Source organism: Dendrobates tinctorius, unplaced genomic scaffold (assembly GCF_039654945.1).
Source record: "Dendrobates tinctorius isolate UK_male_01 unplaced genomic scaffold, ASM3965494v1 ptg000194l, whole genome shotgun sequence".
In the NCBI taxonomy this organism is placed as follows: Eukaryota; Metazoa; Chordata; class Amphibia; order Anura; family Dendrobatidae; genus Dendrobates; species Dendrobates tinctorius.
The window spans coordinates 1,458,219-1,479,588 of record NW_027361861.1 but is presented as its reverse complement, the minus strand read 5'-3'; the positions used below and the strand labels follow the sequence as shown (position 1 = coordinate 1,479,588).

General features: G+C 44.9%; 1 protein-coding gene across 2 annotated transcripts in view; it reads left to right on the top strand.

Moving 5' to 3' along the window:
* RBM25 (RNA binding motif protein 25) overlaps positions 1-21,370 on the top strand; it is a 119,564-nt gene that overhangs the window by 72,262 nt on the left and 25,932 nt on the right. For both annotated transcript variants that reach the window (XM_073552691.1, XM_073552690.1), the window contains exons 6-8: positions 2,396-2,556; positions 2,792-2,980; positions 17,817-17,903. In XM_073552691.1, the coding sequence (XP_073408792.1) occupies positions 2,396-2,556; positions 2,792-2,980; positions 17,817-17,903 (437 nt within the window). The remainder of the gene's footprint in view (positions 1-2,395; positions 2,557-2,791; positions 2,981-17,816; positions 17,904-21,370) is intronic.

Genomic DNA, 21,370 nt, shown 5'->3' with positions numbered 1-21,370 from the left:
CCTTGGTGGTTTTTTTTTTCTTGAAAAACTGCTCCCCAATCGAGCAGACTGGCGTCCGTCGTTACGTCCTTCCAACGCCTTGGCAGAAACCTTCTTCTGTGACTAATGAGAATAGAGTGTCTCTGCCATTCCAGGGACTTTTTGATCTGAGGCGGAAGAGTGACAAGCCGGTTCAGGGAGCTAGTCAACACTTGTCCCATCTTGATAGGAGAAATAGCTGTAGGGTGGCGTGTGTAGAGCTGAGAAACCTTCTTGCCCAGTACGCACATGCAGAACTGGGGATGGACCTCTGAGAGAACGAATTTCACATAGTAAGACTTAGTACTTTTCTTTGTTGAGAAAGATGCTTGCTCATGCATTGAAGAACAGTATTCCCAGGAAAACTGCTTTGACCGGTGCCAGAGACGACTTTGAACTTTTTATGATCCAGCCTTGAGAGAGGGTGTCCAGAGTGATCTGCAGACTCTCGTGACATACTGAGGGTGATGGAGCCTTAATCAGGATGTTGTCCAAATAAAGGATATCAAGAATTCGCCTGCTGCAAACTATGGCCGTTACCTTCATGTAACCCTGGGTGCTGTTGCTAAGACAAACAGCAGTGCCGTGAATTGAAAGCGAGATTCTTGTACTACGAAACGGAAGAACCTCCGGTGAGGTGGGAAAATGGGTATGTGCAGATCGTCATCTTGAATGTCCACCGAGCATAGGAACTCCTGGGATTCCATGAAGGCTATTATCAAATGAAGGGACAACATCCTGATGTGACACAGGCAAACGTGTCTACTCAATAATTTGAGGTCCAGTGTGTGATGAAAGTCATCCTTCTTTGGGAACACAAACCGGTATTAATAAAAACCCAAAGAGAGCTTCTGCAGGGAAACGGGAATGATGACGCCTGGCTTGTGGACTGAGGCCAAAGCCTTGAAAAAGCTGAAAATGAAAGTAAGGTTCTTTGGAGGGTGGGACTAACAAAAAAAAAAAAAAAAACATGGCTGTGGGAGGGTGGAAAATTGTATTTTGTAGTCGTAGGAGATGATGTCCTGAACCGAAGCTTCGTCATCTACAGAGAGCCACTCATCATGTCGAAGATGATCTGTTTGAAATGGGCTTGGAGGATCTGCGTTGGTTGCTTTGTGGCTTGAAATAGGGTTTACTCTTTTTCCTGGTGGGCTGGAGATTTGTCTTGGCATTTGCTGTTCCAGACTGAGAATTTTGAAAAGGAGCTAAACTGAATCGTTCATCTCATGGGAGGTGGATATTTGACCCTCTGTTGTGGAATCAAAGTACTCTCTCCCCCCCATGGTGTCCAAAATGATCTTGTCTAGGTCTTCTCCAATGAGCCGGCAGCCCTGGAATGGGAGAATGGTGAGAGAATTCTTGAATGCAGAGTCCGCGTTCTATGTCTTCAGCGATAAGACCCTGCGGATCGTGACTATGTTGAAGCTGACAGAAGGTACTTCCCCGCGTGGGCAATCTGGTCTTCTAGATCTGCTAATTCGGCAGTGGGAGCGTCGACAGAATACCTTTGCAAAGGAGTTTTTCCGAGGCTGTAATCTGAACACTCCTGTCACCGCCGCTGAACACTGGGTGGGTGGTGATGGGAAAATTCTAGCTCAGAGCACAGCTGTACTCTTAGCAGTCCAGGTGGTGTGCCCAGCCCTGAGGCAGCCACAGTGTAGAAGATGTGGTCTGACACCGACCACAGTCTCCTATGGCTTTGGGGTTGCCATATTTGCAATTAGTATGTGTCCTGGTCAGATAATTGCACACTAGCAAATAAAAATGCATAGTGTGGGTACCTGTGGAGCTCTAGTGAACTCCATGCCCAAGAGATAAGGCAGTGATTTGGCCACACAAAATATTCACACTTGGGCACAATTTAGCCTTTTTCACTTAGGGGTTATATTCACTTTTGTTGCCAGCAGTTTAGACATTAATGGCTGTGTTGCTGTTTAGAGCAGAGTTCCCCAACTCCAGTCCTCAAGGCCCACCAACAGGTCATGTTTTCAGGATTTCCCTTGTAATGTACAGGTGATGCAATTGTCACCTCTGGGCAATACTAAGGAAATCCAGAAAACATGACCTGTTGGTGGGCCTTGAGGACTGGAGTTGGGGAACGCTGGTTTAGAGGGCACACCAAGTTTACACTGTTATACAAGCTGTAAACGGACAGCTTTACACTGAATCAAAGTGTCATATATTCAGTGTTGTCCTATGAAAATTTACAAAATATGAGGAGTGCTCACTTTTGTGATATACTATATGTTGGTAATTACAGTTTCTTATCCTTCTGATGCACTGTTCATCTAACATTTAACATTACGTGAATATAAGAAAATTATATCCTTTGCATAGCCTTTAACCTCGTCCTTTTTTTCTTGTTTTTCCCATACAGCTTTTGGGTTTTGTGAGTATAAAGAGCCTGAATCTACCCTTCGAGCACTGCGGTTACTCCATGACTTACAGATTGGCGAAAAGAAACTACTTGTTAAAGTAGATGCTAAAACAAAAGCTCAATTGGATGAGTGGAAAGCAAGCAGGAGGGCTTCTAATGGGGTGAGCAGCATAAAAAGTGTTGGTTACTATTATTATATGCATTTCTGACTCTTAACTTCATATTCATTGGAGACTATGTAGAAACTTGGTGTGAGAAAAGCCAGTTTCCCTGTTTGAAAAGTGTTATGTTGTATATTCAGTCCGGTATATATTTTCTGTTATATGGAGATGACCAATAGTTGCTGCCTTCTAGGAGGACAAGACACAAATGTAGCCTTGTCAATTATTTTTCTAGAATGCCCGTCCTGAACCACCTGGCGATGAAGATGATGACCTTGATGAAGAAACAAAAAGACGTGATGCCATTTTTAGAAGTTCAATTGATGTGCTAATAAAAGAGTATTCCAGTGAGCTGAATGCTCCATCTCTGGACTCCGAGTCACACCCAAAAAAGAAAAGAAAAGACAAAAAGGAAGAATTGTCAGTAAGTTGAATATATACCAGTAGTTTGTAAATGAAAGTCTAGTTACACTAAACGCGTTGTTGGATTGACAGTATGGACCATAGGTATGTTTGCCCCTTTGGCCCAAGCTGTGCTTTCTTGCATACTACACACAGAGGCAGCTTTGCCGGAGCATATTAGCACACAAGCTGGCTGGAATTCGAAGCCAAAGGTGCTCTCCAGCTGTCTGGCCCGCTTCAGAGTAGTGCTTAGAAACTCTTTAGCAGATGGAGAGCTTGTAAGTGCTGCACTCATTGCCTAGAACAGGGTTCCCCAATTCCAGTCCTCAAGGCCCACCAACAGGTCATGTTTTCAGGATTTCCTTAGTATTGCTCAGGTGATAATTGCTTCACCTGTACAATACAAAGGAAATCCTGAAAACATGATCTGTTGGTGGGCCTTGAGGACTGGAGTTGGGGAACCCTGGCCTAGACTGCAGCAGTGGCTCACAAGCTAGGCAAGGAGCAGTAAACAGTAAAGAGAAGATTTTGGGTACTTACTGTAAGATCTTTTTCTTAGTGCCTTCGTTGGGATTGGGGGGCACAGGCACCCATTGGTGCATGCTGCTGCCACTAGGCAGAAAAAAGCTAACTCCTCCCCGCAGCAGGCTACACCCACTGACTAAGTGCCCCGTCACACTTAGTGACTCACCAGCGATCCCGACAACGATATCAACTTATCAGGATCGCTGGTGAGCTGTCAAACAGGCAGCTTCACCAGCGATCAGCACCAGCGACGCTGAGCGCGCGGCGTCGCTGATTACGTTAGTTACCAGCATGCTGATGCAGGGAGCTGGTAACTAAGGTACACATCGGGTTTCTAAGCGGCGTGTGTCACTTAGAAGCCTGATGTGTACCTTGGTTACCAGCTCCCTGCGTCAGCGCGCTGGTAACTAAGGTACACAAGAGGGTTTCTAAGCACTGCGCGCTGCTTAGAAACCCTGCGTTTACCTTAGTTACCAGAGTGTTGATCGCTGGTCTCCCGCCTGTCACACGCAGCGATGCGTGTTGTCCAGCGGGAGACCAGCGATCAAAAAAAAAAATGTCCTGGCTATTCCAGGATGATCAGCGATACCCGGCAGGGGGGCCGGTCGCTGGTCAGTGTCACACACAGCGATCTCGCTGGTGAGATCGCTGTTGCGTCACAAAACTTGTGACTCCGCAGCGATCTTGCTAGAGAGATCGCTATGTGTGACGGGAGCTTAACAGAGAGGTGACCAGTTTTGTGAGAAAGCAGTAGTAAAGGAGAGCACCCACATTTAAAATCCAACAATGGCACAAGTAAGGCTTGTGCTGTGTCCCTCCAATGAAGACTCCCAGAAATGAACTTTACAGTAAGTACCCAAAATCTTTTCTTTATCGCTTCATTGGGTGACACAGAAAACCGTGGGACGCCCTAAAGCAGTCCCTAGAGTGGGAAGAACTAGCTGTGCCAAAATGTAAGGCCGGTCTGCTGCTGCACGCAGGACCTTCCTGTCCAGGCTAGCGATTGCTGAAACGTAGGTGAGAACTGTGTAGGGCTAGGAGAAGGTGTGGACTGAAGACTAGGAAGCAGCCTATAGCAGGTCCCAGGGCAAGCAGCCCATGAAGTTCCCACTGTCATGTGGGGAGAGCCATGATCCTAAGTGAGATCTGTCTTTTCTTCACTCTGTATGAAACAGGTGTACCAGACAGTGGAGGTTTAAGAAGTGGGGCAACCCCCTTCAGAATTCACAAAGAGGAGAGTCCAAACATCTGAGGAGTCCTGTCCTGGAAATGTAGAGACGCAGCTCTGACGGGAACCCAGTTGAGAAGAGGCCATGACAGAACAAGAGGATTTGGGAATGTTTAGTTTGCAAAAGAGAAAACTGAGAGGAGACTTAATAGCTGTCTACAAATATCTAAAGGTCTGTCACATTGTAGAAGGATCAACTTTGTTCTCATTTGCACAAGGAAAGACTAGAAGCAATGGGATGAAACTGAATGGGAGGAGAGACAGATTAGATATTAGAAAAAACTTTTTGACAGAGTGATCAATGAGTGGAACAAGCTGCCACGAGAAGTGGTGAGTTCTCCTTCAATGGAAGTCTTCAAACAGAGGCTGGACAGACATCTGACTGGGATGATTTATCGAATCCTGCTTTGAGCAGGGGGTTGGACCAGATGGCCCAGGAGGTCCCTTCCAACTCTACTATTCTATGATTCTAAGTACGAAGTAACTAAAGAAGGAAAAGGGAAGTAACCACTTTAAAAAGGGAGGGATGGGACAGAGCATATGACTCCTCTGTCCTTGTGTAACGAAGAGCCAAGTACTTCTGGAAGAGGATATAAGACACACCTTAGGAAGGAAGGAGGACTTCACTAAGGGACAAGAGCTTCTGGAAGGTGATATAAAGGGTGCCTGGCCATTTAAAGAGGAGAGGGACAGAATGGCGTCAAGGCCCTGCTGTAGGAAAAGCCAGGAAGGAGGGAAGAAAAATAGGACAGTGTCGTTACACGACAGTTAGGCAGAAGGAAGGTGGTTGCCTCACTGTATATATGGTATGAAGAACCTGGTCAAAGAGTACAAGCTGCCTGCCAAGCTGCGGCTCCTACTGTCATGACGTGAACTAAGAAGCTAAGAATACTAGAGGAAGAAAGTACCCTGGAAAGAGATGTCTGGACAAGAGGGAATCCTGCAAAGGCCCTTCTGGACAGTGTGGGAGCGTCCATGGGACGGATACCGGGTCTCCCCGGGCAGTCTGATGCTAATACCAGGAGTGAAACCATGGAGATAGGAGGGACATTGAGTTCAGCTTTAGAAAAAAAAGAAAACAGACTGCCCTATTTAGCGTTCCACCCTGGGGATTATGTAAGTCACGGTTATTTCAGCTTAAGCGGACACTGAACTTCGAAAGGTTGGTGGAGGGAGGACTCCTGTTCTTTCCAGCTGCTGGGAGCTTCTTGAAGATGGCTCGCCAACCTGGAGGCAAGTATTCAGGGACTTCCTACCATCGATCGGCAACGTCAAGAGGACGAGGAGGGGTGAAAAATGGGCTCCCGCTCAGATAATTCGCCTGACGGGGGAGAACTAAGGTCCGATCCAGGGACAGACCTTCCTGTCCATTGTGAAGGGAGGGTAATGTTGCTTCAAGTGCCCCCACAAAATGGCCCAACATGGTCATTAAGATTTAAGATGTGAGAGGAGAATATAGATGGGAGAGCAGGAAGATCATCATCGAATAGACTAGAATCAAGGATAAGGGTTGAGATTCATACCTTGGGAGGAAAGACCTTGGTGCCAACAGTGAAAAAGATTACACACACACAGGATTGGGTGACTGACTGGTCGCGTGTTAAACAGGATAGACGGGGCTCATCTTTCCTGAAGGGATAGAATCGGCAGTAGAGGTGACCTTGAAAAGGTCCTTGTCTGGTAGAAGCTTGATTGGTCCCTCCTCTGGAATCAAGCGTCTGGAGACACCCCCCCCAGTCTGTCTCCAGACGTGACGGCCCTGAAAATGAAAAAGATAACTTTGCATGCAGGATTGTGAATCTAGATCTGAGTCAGAATATCCTGCAGTTGTTGGGAACTGCCGACAACTGTAGGGAGAGAGAAAAGTTAATAGCTTCATGTATGCAGATCGCTCAACTAGGTCCAGCAACTTTGTTGTATGAGCCCCAGGGAGAAACCTGGCACAGGAACATGGGCAAACCGAGACAATCCTGCTCGAACAAAATTGGTGAGGCTAGTCTTGAGTATTGACCCTGCAAGTGCAGAGGTAATCGGCAGTCCCAACAAAGATGGCGGACTGTCAGGTGGGTCTGTGTTGAGCCTTAGGATAATAGTGTGGGACAACGTACCAGAAAACAAGGACCACAGAAAGGATACAAGATTTGCAGGATAAGAGCGATCCTTTCCCTTAAGGAGCAGAAGCCTGTTTATTGACTCGAATCTTGACTGTAATACCTTCTATTAAAAGTCTTGAGGTAGTTTTCTGCGGAAAGAAAAAATGGTGAGAGCTGTAGGTCGAGGACTAGACGGTTGACTGGAAAGGCAACCACTGTATTTCTATGAAATCAGTTGTTAGTAGGTCTGACACTATATAAAGTGGACAGTGAGCCGGCAGTAGTCTGCATGGGTAACCCCTAAATAGCGGTGGCCACGGACTTGGACAACCAGACAGTTGCTGCCGTACGAGAAGGCCGCTCTATAACTGGTCATTTAGGTTGGTGTCTGACACACTGGTGAGGGTGGACAGAGTACCAGACGACGGACACATAGGTGATCACTCCATAGCGGGCATTAGGGAAGCTGGTGGGTCTGACTCGCTTAGGAGGTGGATAGAGAAAAAGGCGGTTGTCATGTCTAAAATTAGTAAATGTGATAGGGGTCTGGTGACACCGTTTCGACCTACTATAGGTAGCATGAGTGCTGTGTGGAAACGACTGGAGAGTAGTACCATTTAATCAGGTTACAGCACATCGCTAATGGATTTATCAACCTATCCATAGGAACAGGTGTGAGACTTCTGTATGTACATTGGTGCACCCTGCCAGAAAATGGGAAATTAAACGGCGACAGCAGGCTGCGGAAGAAAAAGTGGGATCCTTCAGATAGACAAGGTTGAAAGGAAAAAGATCTCCGAACGTTACCTGCTCTGGAACAATTTCCTGAGTGTACTCCTTCTGCAGGGACACTCCATCAGATTCTTCATGGTCGGAGAAACAAAACACCCTGGGAGTTTTCAGTTAATGAGATTCTCATGCTTCGGGGAGGCCTATGGACTCTGCTTTACATATGCATCCTTATGGGCTTATGACAGGTCACTGATCCTTCACTGACCTGCCTCCTATCTTACATACTGCATTTAATATTATCGTAGAAAACATTTTTTAGGTCAGTTCTGGCGGTGGCAGTATTTTGTTGGAGGAAAAAAAAAAGTTGGGCTGTGGCAAAATGGCGCCGGCGCATCTATTGACAAGCGATAGATGCTACTGCACATGTATCGGCGCCATTTTGCTGAAGTTACTTTTTTTTTTTTTTTTTTTCCCCTAACCCAACACTATTATACGCATTATGTAAAATAGGGGGCAAATCACTGAAGGATCAGTGACCTGTCATTAGCCTATAAGGATGAATATGTGAACAGCCCTGCGGCGAAGCACGAGAATCTAATTATAAGGGATATCTGCGACTTAGTAGTTGCTAACAGGCAACTACCTGCCTGTTGTACCCGAAACCGATGATTGATCTCGCCTGCCAGTTTCATCTTATCCCTGTCAACAGAGCTGCAGTTTCTCTTCCTGCTCACAGGGCGGGATTACTGGTGTCATGCTGATTGACAGCTGATTCCACAATGCCTAATTGGAGAAGCCAGCTGTCAATCAGCATGACACCAGTAGTCCTGCCCTGTCAACAGGAAGAGAAACTGCTGCTTTGTTGACAGGGAGTAGCTGAATCTGTCAGGAGTGGTCAATGACCGTCGCCGAGTACATCATACAGGAAGTTGTCTCTGTTAGCAACTACATGCCATTTTTTCCTAATACAGATTAAACCACAACCTCGAGATTGATTTCATCAACCAAGGTATCATTTTAATCAGTATAATGGTGCCAACCTGTCACTCTAGTTTTCTAAGCAAAATCTTGCTGACAGGTTCGCTTCAATGAGGGTATGAGGTCAGCACTATCCTGAGGAGCCCCGCCACCATAAAGAGGGACTGTGGAAGGGAGGGGTACCCGATTCTAGATGTGGTCCCAACTCCTCCACTGTCCTGAAGACTGCATCAGGAGCCTCCAGGTGAGGGATGGGGGTTGCTGGAATAGGTGCATCTTACTTCCTAGACTGTCATGGTCCCGGACGAGGCAGAAGATGGTGTTGACCCTTGATTAGGTGGGGGTGTCAATGGGGAGTGACAACAGTCTTCCTCCCATGGCTTCCTGTGTCTCCCGATGAAGCGTCAGAGAAATTAAATCTCCCTCTATTCTTGAAACTGGAGATGCTTTTTAATAACCAATAAATTGAAAAGTTTCTTGTTTTTACAAGCAGTTTGCAAATTTACCCAATTAAGGGCTTTATGGCTACTTTGGACACAATGTGATGCAATGCTACAATGACTGTGATGCTGGTTATAGTTCTTGGTTGTTTTCTTGGGGACAGCTGTGTCCTCCCCAATGAAAGCTGCGAGAAATAGATTTCACAGTGAGTACCAAAAGTCTCATTTGTGGCACTAGAGATCCAAAACCAGCTGGATGTTTTTTTTCTATTTGTTGGGCATCTCAATGTGGCAGTGTTTAGTCCATCACTGTGTAGTCCTAGCCTAATTATCCTGCCATAGAAACAAGAAGTCTTCAGTTCTACTGCAACCCCCAACCTACTGTCTCCTTTCCCATAATCCTGTAGAATGTAAGCCCACAAGGACATGGTTCTCTTCCCTCTGTACCAGTTGTCTTTGTTTACTGTAAGTGATATTTGTATTTTGATGTCACCCCTTCTCATGTACAGCACCATGTCATCAACGGTGCTATATAGTGATGAGCGAGTATGCTAATTGCTCGGGTGGTCTCCGAGTATTTGAGCGTGCTTGGAAATTTCGTTTGTGTCTCTGCAGCTGCATGATTTGCGGCTGCTAGACAAGATGAATACATGTGGGGATTGCCTGTTTGTTAGGGAGTCTCCACATATATTCAGGCTGTCTAGCAGCAGCCGCAAATCATGCAGATGCGGAGACACAAACTAAATTTCCGAGCACGCCCAAATACTCGGGGACCACCAAGCGTGCTCGGGAAAACCCGAGCAACGAGTATACTCGCTCATCACTAGTGCTATATAAATGAAAAGTAATAGTACTTAAATTCTATATTTCTCCTTCGCCTCATTGGGGGACACAGGACCATGGGTGTTATGCTGCTGACACTAAGTTAGTACAAAGAAAGTTAGCTCCTCCTCTGCAGTATACACCATCATGCTGACTCCCAGAGAACCAGTTCTTGCTTAATGTCAGTAGGAGGCACATGGGTCTGGTCTTCAGACCCAAAAATGATTTTTCTTTCTTTTTTTAATTTAGATTTTTACTTTTTTCTTCGGATGAAGAGGCGACAGAACTTTCAAGGTTCTGATCTACCCGAACCATCAACAGGCGAGAACGAGCAGTGTCGCCTCCACGTACCCTCTCCTGCAACGTGGGGCACCATGCCTGGGCTGATTTTTTAGGGGTGACTGGTCCCTTAAAGGGCACCGATCTCCCTGTACCGACAACAGATGAGCACATGGAGTGTCGCCTCCATGTATCCTCTTCTGCAGCCAGGCCCAATCCCAGACAACCAGCCCTGTTCCATCCGAGGGGATCGAAGCCCTTGGATGTACAGAGCCATTACTTTGGCGTCCGTGCAGCCCCCACTGCATCACCACTGTTAAGCGATGTGATGCAAGAAGGCGGTCGGTCCCTCTCCACCTCCCTACTAAAGGGATGGTGGATTGAGAGTTCCCTGCACCGTTAAAATAAAACAGCAGCATCAGCAGGAGGTTCCCTACCTGCTGGATACAACAGTGTTTCTCTGCACCCGGCAGCATTATCCGGGTAAGTGCCGGGACTAGAGGGCTCCAAACAGACGGTCCAGGACGCTAACCGTTATCTTCTACAGCGGGGGAGGTCCCTTATCGTCCTCTGTTCAGCTAAATTTAGCCCCCGGCTTCAGCCTTGTGAAGGCTGCAACCCGGAAGCTCCACCTACGCGATGACGCGTCCCGGCGGCTTCGCCCATGATTTCGGCACTTCTCGTTCAGGCCAAGAAGCGCCTCTGTACTCTTGGGGGCCATCCTTCCTCCTGCCACCTACGGACACGAGCCAGCATCTGGAAGCGGTCTTTCTTCCATAGCAAGGTGGACATTCAGCGCTGAGGACAGTGCTAAACAGGGGACGCAGGACCTGGGCCTCAGGATCTGGGAAAAGATCCGGGTAAGGGACCCGCTGCAAGCTGTCCTCTCTTCCTCCTCCCCCCTGCAGTGTACTATTTTGTACAAGTCCCTGGAAAAGGGCTCATAGAGGAGTACAATATGTTTCAGTCCAAAGCGCCTAAAAAGTTTAACACTATTAGTTTTTTTCACCGCATGTAACTCCTGCTAGTCTGCGTTTCCCAAGGCACAGAGGTTACCATTCTGCAGCGCATGTGACCCCAAATATGCTCAGGAGCCCTCCACTGTCACCGAACCCAGTGTGGGTTTCGTCAATGTCGCAATCCATGGCTTCTCTGGCCAAAGCGATTGATTCCCTCTGTGGATCGGAGAGCTACTATGGCTAATGTAGATGGATCCTCCCCTATACGGGAGTCATCGGCTAGCGGGGGCCGCAAGCGTTCTAGAAACGTGCAGGCGTCTAGAAAACGGATCCATAATACGTCTCCTGAGCTGTCAGGTGCCTTGGCGTCCGTGAGCTCCACTTCTCTCTCTCTCTCTCTCCCTCACCAGAAGCGGGTAGCGAATATGAGTCTGAGTACGATTTCGATTTTTCTCTAGATCTGGACTCTCCAGATTTCAAAAAAACGGTGGACTCGCTTATTGACGCCGTCAACCAGACTCTAAAAGTCGATGAGGACTCCAGATCACGCAGTGTCCTTCAAAAGAATTAAGAGCCCTCATAGAACATTCACCCCAAAGCTCCCTGGGCCGATCAACTATAGACAGAAACGGTCTATAGTTGATCGGCACAGGGAGCATCCAGATAAACTTTTCACTGGGCAGAAGCCTCTTGAAGCGCAGTATCCCTTTTCTGCTGAGCTGAGGAAAGATTGGGTTGCATCTCCTGTAGTAGACCCACCAGTATCCTGCCTGGCCTCCAAAACCCTTCTAGCCCTCCCGGATGGGTCATCAATTAAAAATCCCACGGACCGTCAGAAAATCTGGCTCGGATGCCACAGGAAGAAAGAGCAAATTTCTTCCCCAGCAGAGGCTTGGGCGTCCTTTTAAGCTTCACCAACAATTCAGTTTTCTGTCCTTTCGTACCAATCCAGGCTTCTTCCGATTCAGGATGTAATCCACGCTGGAACAAAGGATCACAGATTTCCTATAGACCCAACCAACAGTGGATGACTCGTCCAAAACAGTCTAGATCTAAGGAATCTAGTTTCCAGAGATTATCTGCCCAATGACCCTTGGCGTTATCCGGTCAACACCAGCAGGGTAGGCGGACGCCTACTTCTGTTTCATCAGGTCTGTCTTTCCGTCGTCCATGACGAATGAGTCAGAGACCTGGTGTCCTCCAGATAGAAAATACAGTGTTCGTCTCGTCCAACACTGTTCTTTCTTTCCCTGTTCTCCAAGGTCGAAAGCAGCAAGGGCTTTCTCTCGAGCCATAAATTCACTGCGTCAAGATGGAGTCATTGTGTCGGTTCCAGAATAAGAAATGTTCAAGGGGTTGTTCGTGGTTCCAAAAAAGGACGGAAGCATAAAACCCATCCTGGACCTCAAATTTCTAAACAAGTTTGTCAAAGTCCGCCATTTTCAGATGGATTCTCTCCGTTTGGTCATTTCGTCAATGGAAAAAGGGGAGTTCCTAACATCCATCGATATTCAGGATGCGTATCTCCACATTCCGAATTCCCCCCAAAAAAAAATTCTTGCACTTTGCCATTCGCAATCAGCATTTTCAGTTCACGGCCTCGCTACCACTCCGAGTGTTCACAAAGGTCATGGTGGCCGTAATGTCCGTTCTGCACTCTCAAGGTGTGGTCGATCTGCTCTACCTGGGCCGTCTTCTAGTCAATGGACCGTCGTTCCCGGACTGAGAAGAGTCCGTTCGTATCACTTGTGATACCCTTTGTCGCCTGGGCTGGCTGATCAACTTAAGCAAGTCTGCCCCAGTTCCAGCCCAGCAGATCGCCTTCTGGGGGATGATCATGAACACCTCCCGAGGGTTGGTGATTTTTCCTCGAGACAAAGCCTTAACCCTTCAACAAGGAGCTCACACACTTTCACTCGTCCCTTCATTCCATCTGGTTTGCCATGAGGGTTCTGGGAAAAATGGTGGCAGCAATCGAAGTCGTCCCCTTCGCTCAATTGCATCTCCATCCCCTGCAGCATGGTCTTCTGGCGGCTTGGGACAGGATCCCATTCTCTCTCGACCGCTGGTGCCGCTTGTCTCTGCGTGTTAGGCAGGCTCTCAGATGATGGACCTTGGATCTAATCCTTATAAACAGGGAGGAAATGGTTGAGGAGGTAAAAGTGGCTGGGACCCTAGGAGGTAGCGACCATGCTATTTTAGAATTTTGGATAACTAGAGGCGGAAGACCTGTGAAGACTCAGACGTCAAGGTTAGATTTCAGAAAGGCAGATTTTAAGGGATTCAGAAAGAGAATTGGAGGGATCCAATGGCTGGATATCCTTAAAGACAAAAATGTCCAGGAAGGATGGGAAATCTTGAAAAATGAAATTCTCAAAGCACAGTTGTTAACAATTCCGAAAAGAGGGAAGAATAGGAAGCAGTTAAGGAAACCAGGATGGATGAACACAGAACTTAAGCACATGCTAAAAAGGAAGAAAAAAATGTTTATAAAATGGAAAGAGGGAGGCATATCTAAAGAAGAATATAATGCTGTCTGCAGAACCTGCAGGGCACAAATCAGATTATCTAAAGCTGAAAATGAATTGAGGCTTGCAAGAGATGTCAAAAGCAATAATAAAGGATTTTGGGGATATGTCAAAAGTAAAAGAAAAGTCAAAGATGCTATAGGATTTTTACAGGATGAAAATGATGAAATGGTAAGACAGAATGTTGAGAAGGCTGAACTTTTAAATTCCTATTTTGCATCTGTTTTCTCTCAGAAAGGAAATGTAACATCAACTGTTATTCACTGTCCTATTAAGGGAATAGAAGAATCCAGGATATCTATAAACAGAAAGATAGTGAGGAAACACTTAGCTAGCCTAAATGAATTCAAGTCTCCAGGTCCAGATGAATTACACCCCAGAGTACTGAAGGAGATAGCAGAAGAAATTTTTGAACCCCTCTCTATAATCTTTGAAAATTCTTGGAGAACAGGAGAAGTGCCAGAAGACTGGAGAAGAGCAAATGTTGTTCCTATCTTCAAAAAGGGGAAGAAGGTGGACCCAGGTAACTATAGGCCGGTGAGTCTGACTTCTATACCAGGAAAGATCTTTGAACAAATTATTAAACATGTATGTCAATACCTGGATAAGAATGAAGTGATTAAACAGAGTCAGCATGGGTTTGTAACTAATAAGTCATGTCAGACTAACTTAATTTCCTTCTATGACGGTATCACTGATTGGGTGGATCAAGGAAATGCTGTAGATATAGTATATCTTGACTTCAGCAAAGCATTTGACAAAGTCTCTCATACAATCCTTATTGAAAAAATGACTAAGTATGGTATGGACAAGGCAACTGTTAGGTGGATTCATAACTGGCTTAGTGATCGGACCCAAAGAGTGGTCGTAAATGGCTGCACATCCAGTTGGAAGAATGTCTCAAGTGGGGTACCACAGGGCTCTGTCCTGGGCCCTGTATTGTTCAACATCTTTATCAACGATTTAGATGAAGGCATTGAGGGTAAACTGATTAAATTTGCTGATGACACAAATCTAGGAGGGATAGCTAATACTAGAGAAGAGAGAGAGAGGATTCAAAAAGATTTAAATAAACTGGAGAAGTGGGCAGCAACAAATAGAATGGTTTTTAACCGTGAGAAATGCAAAGTACTACATCTGGGCAATAAAAATGGAAAAAGCATATATAGAATGGGAGGAATAGGGCTAAGTGACAGCACATGTGAAAAAGACTTGGGTATACTAATAGATCACAGACTGAATATGAGTCAACAGTGTGATGCAGCAGCAAAAAAGGCAAATGCAATTCTAGGATGTATTAACAGAAGCATACAGTCTAGATCACGTGAAGTCATTATTTCCCTCTACTCCTCTTTGGTCAGACCTCATCTGGAATAGTGTGTCCAGTTTTGGGCACCACATTTTAAAAAAGACATCAACAAACTGGAGCAAGTTCAGAAAAGAGCGACCAGAATGGTGACCGGTCTGCAAACCCTGTCTTATGAGGAAAGGTTGCAGGATTTGGGAATGTTTAGTTTGCAAAAGAGAAGACTGAGAGGAGACTTAATAGCTGTCTACAAATATCTAAAGGGCTGTCACATTGTAGAAGGATCAACTTTATTCTCATTTGCACAAGGAAAGACTAGAAGCAATGGGATGAAACTGAATGGGAGGAGACACAGATTAGATATTAGAAAAAACTTTTTGACAGTTAGAGTGATCAATGAGTGGAACAGGCTGCCACGAGAAGTGGTGAGTTCTCCTTCAATGGAAGTCTTCAAACAGAGGCTGGACAGACATCTGACTGGGATGATTTAGCGAATCCTGCTTTGAGCAGGGGGTTGGACCAGATGGCCCAGGAGGTCCCTTCCAACTCTACGATTCTATGATTCTATGGACCCTGAGCTCCTCCCTCAACAAAAGGAAAACCTTTCTCCCGGTTCACTGGTGAGTGGTGACTACAGATGCCAGTCTTCTGGAATGAGGAGCAGTTTTTCGTCACCACACTGCTCAGGGGCACTGGTCAACTCACTCGGGAGTCCAAGCTCCCGATCAATGTCCTGGAGATACGAGCGATACGGCTAGCCCTGCAACAGTTCCATTATCTCCTGGCGGGTCAACCCTTTGAATTCAATCGGACAACGCCACGGCTATGGCATACATCAATCAAGGGGGTACCCGCAGGAAAGCGGCCATGTGTGAGGTAACTCGTATTCTCCAATGGGCAGAGAGGTACCACTCAGTAATCTCTGCAGTGCACATTCCAGGCGTAGAAAATTGGGCGGCAGACTTCCTCAGCTGTCAGGGTCTCGCCTTGGGGGAGTGGGAACTTCATCCGGAATTCTTCCAACAGAACTGCCTGTGCTGGGGGACTCCGGATGTGGATTTGATGGCGTCCAGACTGAACGCCAAGGTGACCGGCTACATAGCTCGCTCTCGAGATCCAAATACCATCCGAGTGGATGCACTGATTATTCCGTCGTCCCAGTTCCGTCTTCCATATGTCTTTCCACTGCTTCCGCTGCTTCCCACAGTCATCAGGAAGACCAAGGCGGAAGGGGGGTCCCAGTGATCCTGGTCGCGCCGGACTAGCCACGCTGGGCGTGGTTCGCGGAGTTGGTGCCGACGTTCCCTGGCAAATGCCGGATCGTCCAGATCTGCTCTCCCAGGGATCGATTTGCCACCAGAACTTCTGTGTTTGACGGCTTGGCCGTTGAATTCTGGGTCCTGACCCAGGCTGGATTCTTACAACAGGTCGTTTCCACAATGATTATTGCTCGTAAGCCTGCATCGGTACACATCTATCACTGTACCTGGAAAACCTTTTTTGCATGGTGCAAAGATCACGGACGTTCTCCCCTAATTTTTTTCCATTTCCCTCCACTTTAGACTTCCTTCAGACACGTCTGGATTCAGGCCTGACGCTAAGTTCCCTCAAAGACCAGATTTCAGCCTTATCAGTCCTATTCCAGCGCAGGATTGCGTCAAAGCTACAAGTAAAGACTTTCATGCAAAATGTTGCGCATGTGGTACCTCCTTATCGCATGCCGTGAGATCCTTGGGACCTTAACTTGGTCCTGGGGGTGTTACAGGAGACTCTTTGAACTGCTCCAGGATGTCTCGCTGACCTTTTTGTCCTGGAAGGTCACCTTTCTCTTTGCGATCACATCAGTCGGGTGTGTTTCAGAGCTCGCCGCTCTGTCCTTTTCTTAGCTTCCATCAGGACAAAGTTTTCCTCAGACAGTTCCCGTCCTTTTTGCCCAAGGTGGTCTCATCCTTCCATCTTAACGAGGACATTGTTCTTCCCTCGTTCTGTTTTGCACCAGTCGACAGAGTGGAAAGGGCCCTTAGCACTCTGGACGTAGTGAGAGCTCTGAGAAGGTACATCTCGGATGCTTTGTTCTTGCTCCCTGAGGAACACGAAGGGTTTAGCCGCTTCAAAGACCACGATAGCCAGGTGGATTTGTTCCATAATCCAGGAGTCCTACCACATCAGAGGTCAGCCTTTCCCGGTGGGGATCAGGGCGCACTCCACTTGGGTAGTGGGGGCCTCTTGGGCCATTCGGCACCAGGCGTCGGCGGAGCATGTCTTCAAAGCTGCGACTTGGTCCAGTCTGCACACATTTTCTAAGCACTATATTATTCACACCCAGATTTCTGCTGATGCGGGTCTGGGCAGGCAAATTATGCAGGCCACAGTGGCGCACATCTAGGCAGCTGTGGGACTTGGATTTATGTTGTTCCCCACCCAGGGACTGCTTTGGGATGTCCTGTCCTCCAATGAGACAAAGTAGAAAAAGGATTTTTGTGTACTCACCGTAAAATTTTTCTCCGAGCCAATCGTTCAGGAACACATAACCCACCCTGTTAGCCTAATGGCTTTGTTCTTGTTAGGTAATTTAACATGTTGTACTCTTATATGTTGTTAATGTTCTCCTACTGCTTTTGCACTGAACTGGGTCTCTGGGAGCCAGCATGAGGGTGTATACTGCAGAGGAGGCGCTAACTTTCTTTGTACTAACTTAGTGTCAGCCTCCGGGTGTATACTGCAGAGGACGCACTAACTTTCTTTGTACTAACTTAGTGTCAGCCTCCTATAGTAGCAGCAGCATAACACCCATCATCCTGTGTCCCCCCAATGATTGGCTCGGAGAAAAAGATTTATGGTGAGTACACAAAAATCCCTTTATTTCTTTAAAGAGGAGGACATAAACGCAATAGAAATGGAAGATGACAAAAGTGCTTTATAAATGAATAATAAGAATAGTACTTAAATTCTATATATTTCTTTATAGCAGGAGGACATAAACGCCATAGAAATGGAAGATGACAAGAGAGACCTGATATCACGCGAGATCAGTAAATTCAGAGATACACACAAGGTAACGTTTTTTTTTGCTTCTTTCTGGTAAATCCTGCTCCTTACAGAATCCAGAGCCACATAGTTGTTTTTTTTCACATAGGCTTTACGCCTAATATGTCAGAGAAGATGAATGTAGACAGTGAATCAGCATTGTGTATCTTTCCTAAATAGTGATTGGCATTAACCATTGTAATGCGCTGTTGCTGTCAGTTGTGTTCTCAGCAACTAAAAAAAAAAAGCTAACTTAGCGCATTAAAATATTTGTAGCCACCTCACCACCATATACCTTACCAACATCACACTTTTAGCGCTAAATGAGAAAAAGCTTTCTATATGCTTTTATTAAAAAAAAATCAAAATAGTTCAGTGGTTTCCAAATGTGCCACAGTTAAGATGCATGGAAGATTTGTAAATTCCCTATAAAGCTAATCTATTCATTGACCCCCACCATTATGATAGAGATCATATGGTGACTAATGCAAGATGAAACTCAGCTTGGAAAGTAACATGGAATAAGAATGTAAGTATGAGCTCCTGTTTTTTTTACTATATTTTTCGGATACCCCCTCTTAAAAAAAAAAAAAAAAAAATGTGCAAAGCGGCAACTGGCTTGGTTATTAAGCTATTTCTGATACTTTTCTGTAAGAGGTGCATCTCTAATGCACTGTATTTTTTCTATATATCTTTTGTAAGTGAATCCTTTCACTCCAGGCCAGTATTTTATGCTTTTGTAAGTTGTTTTTTATATATATATATATATATATATATATATATATATATATATAAATCTCTAATCTGCTTTATTATGAGTAAATTGAAGGTGTGTAAACCTTTTGCACAACTGTGTATGTGTGCTTCCTTCTTAACAAAAGTACATTCTGTTTTCTGTGTACACGGACTTTCCTGGTCTTCAGTTGTAGGTTTTTTACAGCTTATGTAGCACAGTGAACCTTTGCATGTTTTGGTAGGGATATGTAAAATAACACTGCAGCCGCCTTATGGCTGTCAGGGTATGAGTAATGTAGGGGGTGTCCATTTACAGCACTGATGAATCTGAAGATCAGAAGGTAAGATTTTTTTTCCACCCCTCTTCTCTTACTACTTTCCATTTTCTTCTGTCTATGCTGTGATTTCTGTTTTTTCCTACACTTTTTTTTTCCCTTTTTTTAATACTAACAAAGTGCAAGTAAAACTACACTTTCAATATTAACCATTTTTGGATTACTATATACTGTACATGACTAGGCTGATGATCTAGCATTATTTCCTTACACATAGAATATATTATAATCCCTTTCATGTGATATTTTGGATCATCATGAAACTTGGATCTTCTAGAAATTAAAATGTAAGTATTAACCCTGGTGGAGTAACTTTTACAGTTTGTAATGCCTGGAAGAGGTAAGTTTGCAAAGATAATACCGTACAGTTACAAAACTAGTAATTACATAATTTGTGACTGTGTACAGAGTATAGCCCTATCACTTTGTTTCTTTTTCCTTTTTCATTTCTTGTCATGCTTGTACTGCCAAAATGTGCAGGGTTAATCCCATTGAGTCATGACCTCCTTCATTTGCATTGTAAATGTCTTCCCTCCTTTCTGTGTCCTTCTTGCTCTATTCTTCCTTACCTGTAAATACTCTTTCCCGGGATCCAACGACAGCTCATTTGTAAAGGTAAGATATCTTTCAATGATTTTTTTATTTGAATGTATTTTTTTGTTTTCTTTCTACAATGCCATTTTTGTGTATTTGTAGTTTTAATTATCTAAAAAACAAAACATGAGATTGAAGGGGTGCAAAGTCATTTCTTGGTAAATTGCCATCAGATCTGAACTGTGATGCGTAGACATTTGTGCACCTAGAATGGTCTTGTCTGTCTTTGAAAATGTACTTGCTCTTCCTCCCAGAATCATAGCTTGTAGGCAAAGTTAATCCCGTGTTGGAGAGCCATGTCCTAGCACATCATCTGTAAGTTAATTCAAAACAATTGCTAACAAGGATGGATATATGATCTGTGGATGTCTTTATTTCCAATGTGTTCAAGGTATTTTGGGGCATAGACACTTTTTTTTTTTTTTTTTTTTTTTTTTTCCCACAATAAAATAATTGATATTTTTTTGGCCATTGCTATGGAACAAGTGGATACCTCCCTGTAGATTCCATGTCGCACCTGATTTCCAACCTTCCTGCAGTTTCTATGTTTAGCGTCATTCTGTGAAGAGCTAAACCAACATTTTGTAAGTTTGCCGACATCCTAGTCTTGTTGTAGGTAAATGTTGCCTTTGCGTCTTTTTAATCAACATGCCCACCAATCTTTCCCAGTAGAATTTGGTCTCCGTTTACTTGAAGCTGTAAATGTCGACAAGTGCTCTCTATTTTCTTGTTTTTACTCTAAAAAGCAGCATTTCATGTTTGCAATTTTACTTGCTTAGTTTCTATCAAAGATGTCTCTGAACATATGACGTCTAATCCATCTCCTCGCCAGCTATTTAGACTAAGGCCAGTTTCACACAGCTGGGTTTCTTACTCCGTACTCGGCCCTTGATGCGCTGACTAGCCACAGGTCTCTTGAACCAAATTTCCGCATCCTCAAAAGCATACATGAGGCTGCCAAGTTTTGGTCAGGAGACTCTCTTCCAGTCTGTACATCAAAGTTCAAGAATTTTTTTTTTTTTAAAGGGAACCTATCACCTTGAAATACACAATTTACCTGCAATTACAGTAGTAATGTGCGGGTAAGTGGTGTTCACATCAAGTTATTTTGGTATACTGGTGCAGCGAATTCAGGGAGAAAATGAAGTTGCATTTTACTTGCAGCTGTTTTATCACTTCCAGTTGTTGGGGTGGTAAAGGGAGCAATTAGTTACTAAGCAATGAGCGTTCAGTTATCACACTCTTGCACCATGATTGACAGCCTACTCTATATAGTGTGCGCAAAGCAGGCTGTCGATCAGCATGCAGGGAAGTGATTACAGATGTGCTCACGGTATAGTGATTTTTTTTTTTCCTTGCAGCCGCTGCTTCTTTACACCTGCCTAACAGAATTTACACACTATTTACCTTCAGATTAACACTATGTAGGTAAATGGTGTTTGTAGGGGGTGAGCAGTTCCCTTTAATGCTGCTCTTCTTTTTGTGGCATCTTCCTTACTAAATTTGTTACTGGGACTAAAACACTTCTATATTCCTGCCTTGTATCTAAGCCACAATGTATCCATTTCCTTTTATTTTTCTAGTCCTTTTTTTTCTCCTCCTGGGATATGAATTGCTGCTTTACTGTGAGCCCTGGATCCCTTAGAAACCATGGTTGGAGATTGCTGGTCCTTGTAGCTAAATACTTCTTGCACGGAATCAAGTCTTGTGCCTTTTTTTATATTTTATTTTTGCAACAAATTTTGATTCTTTTTTTTATCAATTTTTAAAAAATTGTTTTTGGGGTTTTTTTTTGTTTTTTTTGTTTTTAGATGTCTTTGCATTAACAATC